This window comes from Aulonocara sp. 'chitande type north' Nkhata Bay, linkage group LG16, assembly GCF_057382095.1.
Source record: "Aulonocara sp. 'chitande type north' Nkhata Bay isolate Kocher_YH1m ecotype deep benthic linkage group LG16, A_spYH_male_GT1.1, whole genome shotgun sequence".
NCBI classification, from domain to species: Eukaryota; Metazoa; Chordata; class Actinopteri; order Cichliformes; family Cichlidae; genus Aulonocara; species Aulonocara sp. 'chitande type north' Nkhata Bay.
In genome coordinates, this window is record NC_141359.1 from 34,498,643 (window position 1) to 34,504,642 (window position 6,000).

Here is a 6,000-nt window from a genome sequence, read left to right on the forward strand (position 1 = left end):
CAACGCAATATGACGCAACTTTGTGAGTCCGAACTGGTGACAAAGGAGGCGCAACATCCTCAGTGATGTAGCGCACCTTCTTCGTGGTGAATATGCATTACCACCATCAGGATGGAGCTGCAGGGCACCACCTTTGCAAAAATCTTTTCTAGCTCTGCTGAACAAGTCCAGGTGATTCATGAGGTCTTTAATGTCAGTAACTAGGAACTCATCATTGTTGTGGTTATATCTGTCTGACAGCTGCCACACAACACAAATGAGATTTTTAAAAGGATAATAAACACTATAATCCAGTATCATCTTATCTGAATGATTATTGTTATATTGAGAGGAGGAGTAAAAGAAAGGGAGTGCCAGGTGGCTTACACTGAGCCAATCAGCAGAGGGAGAGGGCGGTGCTCTGTGCTGCAAATACTTATCTCAACAGAAACTTTTAACAACTGTCAGTATTAAATGTATTTGCTGGGTTCAGAATACTTCTGTTTCTTCAGCCTCTATTAACCAACCTATGAATGTGACATGATGCTCAGATTTAAACAAGTGTAGGGCAGGTGTGAAATGGCTTGTTGTGATTGGTCAAAATTTCCCCGATAACAAAAAAGTTGTCTTTTACTTTTTTGTAGAAAAGGAAAACATGTTTAGGTTTGTGTTTTTTTTTTAATCTAAAGTTTTAATTCTGAGAACTGGAAATAAAACTTCTTGGGTCAAGTGGGTCAGCCCTGTGATACAATGTTGTGGTGGCAAGCGACCATTACGGTGGGTAAACCGGGGCCTTTAGGCAGCTTTCTGGAATTTCTGTCAGTATATTCAGGAATAGATCTTCAGGCTTCTCAAAGGATATCCAGAGCTCTTTGGATGTCTCTGCCTTTAAATGATCCCATGCTGCTCAAATGTTGAGGGCCGGGCTCTGGGGAAGACACACAATGGAGCACTATCCAGATATGCTTTTACTGCACTGGCAGTGTATCATTGTGTCATCATGCTGCAAAATAAAGTTGCTGCCAATCAAATGCTTTCCGAGGGTATTGCATGATGGATGGATAGAATTTTCATTAAGCTTCAGTGAACAGTAGATGGTTCAGATCACCTCTCAGTCTTGTTTCAGTTCTCTGCAGGATTTTGTCCTCTTTCATAAAAACATGACTTTCAGATACTGTTCATGAGCTGTAGATAGTATTTCAAGTCTGCCACTTCTTTTGTCCCCCACTTGTCCAGTTTCCTAAAACTTTATAGAGCGCATTGAAAACCATAAATGAATTTACAGGTAACGGCCTATTAGGACGAGTCTTTGAAAACTGTGTGTGCTGTATGAGGATTTTATCCAGAGGAATATGCTGGTATTATACAAAAGGAGGATTATTGTGGAATAAAGGTGGACCTCTGTTCACAGCCCAGTTTATTTTCCCCTGTTAGCAGACCAGCATCCACAGTTTTTAAGATATCAAGCTCAATTTAGTCCAATGGTACCAATAACAGCTCGAGTTGATTTAATTTAGGTGAAAATCAGTAAGAAATTGATATTACCCACAATTCTTCATGGATCGACTTCAAACACAGCAATATATGTGGCCTTTGGGGATATGAATACCTAGGCTGACTAAGAATTTGACCCGGACCTTCACTGATAGCACCCAAGATCAAAGGTGACCTTACAAAGACATTTCAAGAAACCATATTGAGTAATATATCATATAAAAGGGGATGGAGAGCGCTATGCAGCACACCTGTCATTATGGTACCCTACGACATCACAGTGAAGCAATAAAGTTTGAATATACCTTAAAATCTCAAGTTTTTACAGCTTATAAAAGTCAAAGATTTCAGCCAGTTGGGCAAAGAACATAAAATGCAATATTTTAGTACGTAATGCTTGAATGCATGTTGTATAAATTGCTTTAAGTGTTCAGATGGAGTAGAAAATCACTATATAAGAACCAGTCCATTAAACAAAAGCAGGTTGATGTCAGCATGTTTTAATACAAAAAAAAAACAAAATTTAAAACATCAAACAGCTCTTTGGGGCAGGGGTGATGGTTAACGCACCCATATTTAAAGTTAAAAACCCCCAAAACAATTCAAAATGTTTTGTAGGTGTCGCTGGGACCAGGATAACAGGGGTTTAAAAGTTTTATTCTGTTAGTGTGCAGTTTAGCTCATGCACGTCCTGTTTCCTGTCAGTGTTTTGTGTATTTATGCGCTGAGTCTGCTGTATGACTAAAGGGACACAGTCAGTCTGCTGCCTTCACTGCAGAACATCAACATCCGTTAACACCTCCGAGCCTCTCCTTCTTCGAGGCCATTCCTTGCTCATATTCAGTGGACCCAGACAGAGCACACAGGACGTCCAACGTGTCATTATTCCGCAAACTCTGCTGTTAACATGTAGTCTGGGTTAGGCAGGTGCTGGCATGCCTGACTGCTCTGGTAGAAGAATTCCTCTCTGTGAGGTGTTTAGTGAGGTTTCACCCATGTTTTTGTCTCTTGTGATGATTTCATGTCAGTTTTTGAGTGGGAAGTATTTTTCTTAAGAGTTAAAACACGACCATGGAGCATTTTGACTTCCTCAACTTCAAGACTTCACACTGGGCAGCATGAAAACATCTCTTTGCAAGGCTAAAAGCTTAATAGAGATTTAGCTTTCTGGTGGAAGTCCATATTAAACATGGTCACACTTTTGGATAACAGACAAAAAGGTCTAAACACTCCGTTTCAGGCAGCTTTTAAAACTCCTGGATCCTTATGATGTCATAGAAAGCAGATATGCTAATAAACTCCACCCACATGCCATTCAAACATGTTCTAAATGAGGAGCAGCCAATCAGAAGAAGGAGAGAAGCTAAAATAGTGTGTTTGGGGCTGTGAGGCTGCTCCGACTCCTAGTTTAAGGCAAAGGATGATTATTTTGAACAGTGACTCATGCAAAGCTACCCTGGAGTCCAAGGATAAAAATTCAGAGCTGGACATGAGCAGAACAGCTCAGCATTAAACAAGCCATGATTACTATTACAGGCAATTTGTGTGCAGCGTGTTTGACACACCCTAAACAAAAGCAGCTTGTGCGTGTCAGTGTGTGACATCAATCATTTTCATGGTCAGAACAAGGGAAGAAGACAGCCCAGACTCATTTTTATTACTTCCTCTTGTGGCTCAGAGACAAAGTGGTGTTTTTACTGTTGGTGTAAACAAGTGGAGAGACTGCACATCACTCATGTAGAGCATGGTGCACAGTGTGTACAAAGAAGACCCTACTTCACTGTTTCTGTTAACATTATCGAGAAATTTAGACTCGGGAGAGTTCAAGTAGACTCAAGCACTTTGGTAAGAAAAGTCCACCTCTTTAAATTAAGCTGATCTTAAACTTAGATTTGTTTTCGCTCCTCCCCCTTTAAGACAAATTTCTTCTGATTGGCTGTCATTGCAAACAAAAGGTTTGAGAAGCAGATGGGTGGGGCTTCCGCACCTGAGATGATCATATTAGGGATATGCTATCCCCTCTTCATGCCATCATACAGTAAAGTACATTTACAGTTTAACTGTGCGTCCTTTAACTAACCAATCAGCATGTAGCAGCAGAATGCCAGTCTTCTTTGGCCGTGTTGTTTTATTTGAACTAAAAGACTTTATTGACATTTTATTTGTTAAAAACAAATTCAAAAATTTTGGATTTTTGTTGAGTTGTTAATAATTACTTTGTTCCAAAGGTCAGGGCTCAAACCGGGCCACTAAAGTGACTTCGATAATATTCCCAGTACAGTAATGCCAGCCCTGACACTGTCTGTGTGAATTTTTTTTTTCTTCCTTTTTTTTACTGCAATTTGTACGTGTACTTACACTTCCATGTCCTGGGGGTATATTTTCAAAGGCTGTTTGTTCTGGTAATAAAATAATTTAATAGGAAATGATATTTTGTGGTATTTCCACTTTACAAATGATGGCGAGGACAGTTCTAGAATAAACGCAACGCTTAAAGAAGGGAAAACTTTGGACAGTGTTTTTAAAAAAATTAATTTAAGCTGTTGTGATTTTTTTTTTCTGGTCCAGCCCACGATGGTTTTTTACCATTTTGCGGCACTGCCATTGGTTGCGGACTACCTTGTGATCGCCCTCTGCTGCATGCCTGACTGAACTGCAGCCAGGCAGTGGACTGGCGCATTCTGGTGTCATGATGTCGCCGCTTCTTCCACGTTTGTGGCATCAGATTCAAATTATTTTACAAATTTCTGCAGCTTCATCGGTTTTAAGACATTAATACAATACAATACAATACATTCCAACTTACCAAGAAAAACTATGGTCTGCTTCCTGGCTGACTTGACCTTTGAACTTTCATTGTGGATTGCTCTTTGATTTCCACTGGTGCTTCCTTCAATGAATCCCATTGGCTTCTTCAGGACCACGATCATAGCTCGGCACATGAAAGCCACGCAGACCAGCACGATCATGTACACGATGAAGGCAAAGAAGATGCTGATCCTGTACATCACCCAGTGCTCCCTCAGGTTGGTGCAGAAGGTCAGGTTCTGGACTGGGGTGCTGCGCGTGACTGGGATGTGCCCCTGCGTTCCCATGGTGATCAGCAGTGGCAGGGCCACGAGCAGGGCCACGACCCAGGCGAAGGTGATTAGGCCGGTGGTCCATTTTCCTCCCAAGGTTTTAAAGCGAAAAGGGTAACAGGTGGCGATGTAGCGCTCAAAGCTGAGCGTGGCCACGTTGAGGATGGTGGCATAGCTGCAAGCCTCAAACAGGAAGTTGTAGATCTTGCAGAAGGCGTTGCCCGACGCTGACGAGAAGGGGAACCAGATGGCACTGTAGAGCTCCACCGGCATGCCAATGAGAAGCACCAAAATGTCAGAGCAAGCCAGACTCACCATGTGGTCAGTGACGTTCTTCTGAAGGTAGCCCTTACGCTTTAGCACCTGGGTCACTCGGATAGTGACTGAATTACCCACAATGCCCGTCACCAGGATGAGGCTGTAGAGGACCGTGAGGAAGATTTTGATCCCATATTTGGGTTCAAGCTCTTGCCAGTTCTTCTCCTCTCCTCTCTGCACTTCCTCATTCATGGCTGCAGACTGGCGCGTCCAGATTTTCCAGGTATTGCTTTTCTTATCAGTCCTGCTGCGCGCTCTCCTTGCGGGCCGGTTTTTCCTGGAAACAGCTTAACTTTGTCTCAAAGTATTCCCGACTATCGCAGAGGTGGGAAACACGGATCGCTACGCGCACTGTGGAAAACTTTCTAAACAAAAACTCCGCAGTTTACCCGGCGTGCTTCCCCAGCCCCGGCCACCTCCTTTCTGCCTTCATGATCAGGTAGAAGTATACAGAGAGTTTCCGCCCGTGCGTGTCCTCCTGTGGTTTCACCTGTGAGTAAGTAAAGTGTTGGGCAACATTTAAATTGCGCTGATTTCCTCCTCCCTCCGATGAGAACAGCCCAGTTAAACATCAAACACGAGCGCGGGTCTGGTTTCACCCCACACACTGTAAGAAACAAAAAGCAGGTGGGCCAACGAATAAAAACAAAAAACGAAGCAGATCAGCAACAGACTGCACGGCTCTGCTGACTTTACTCGGCTTTGTAAAGGAAAGAAACACGGAAGGTAATGTTGACATGACATACAGTTCAACATATGAAGCCCACAGAACTTTACTTCTGTTTGGGTCAAGTTGAGCTGATATATTATTACAACACTGTAAACACTTTGTAAAGTAAGTAAGTAAAGTTTATTTATTAAGCGCTTTTCATAGACAGGTAGTCACAAAGCACTGTACACAAAGATTAAAATAAAGAGCAGAGGTGTGGACTCGAGTCACATGACTTGGACTCGAGTCAGACTCGAGTCATTAATTTTATGACTTTAGACTTGACTTGAAAAAATGTTCTAAGACTTGTGACTTGACTTGGACTTTTACACCAATGACTTGGGACTTGAATTGGACTTGAACCGGTTTACTTGAAAAGACTTGATATTTTACCCCAAATATAAAATTTAACATGCATAT

At 42.2% G+C, this 6,000-nt stretch overlaps 1 protein-coding gene across 1 annotated transcript in view; it reads right to left on the reverse strand.

Moving 5' to 3' along the window:
- Positions 1 to 5,349, reverse strand: part of gpr39 (G protein-coupled receptor 39) — a 42,312-nt gene extending 36,963 nt beyond the window's left edge. Inside the window, exon 1 of the mRNA XM_086265889.1 lies at positions 4,280 to 5,349. Coding sequence (XP_086122015.1) covers positions 4,280 to 5,063 — 784 coding nt within the window. The 5' untranslated portion in view covers positions 5,064 to 5,349. The remainder of the gene's footprint in view (positions 1 to 4,279) is intronic.
- Positions 5,350 to 6,000: the final 651 nt, after the last annotated feature.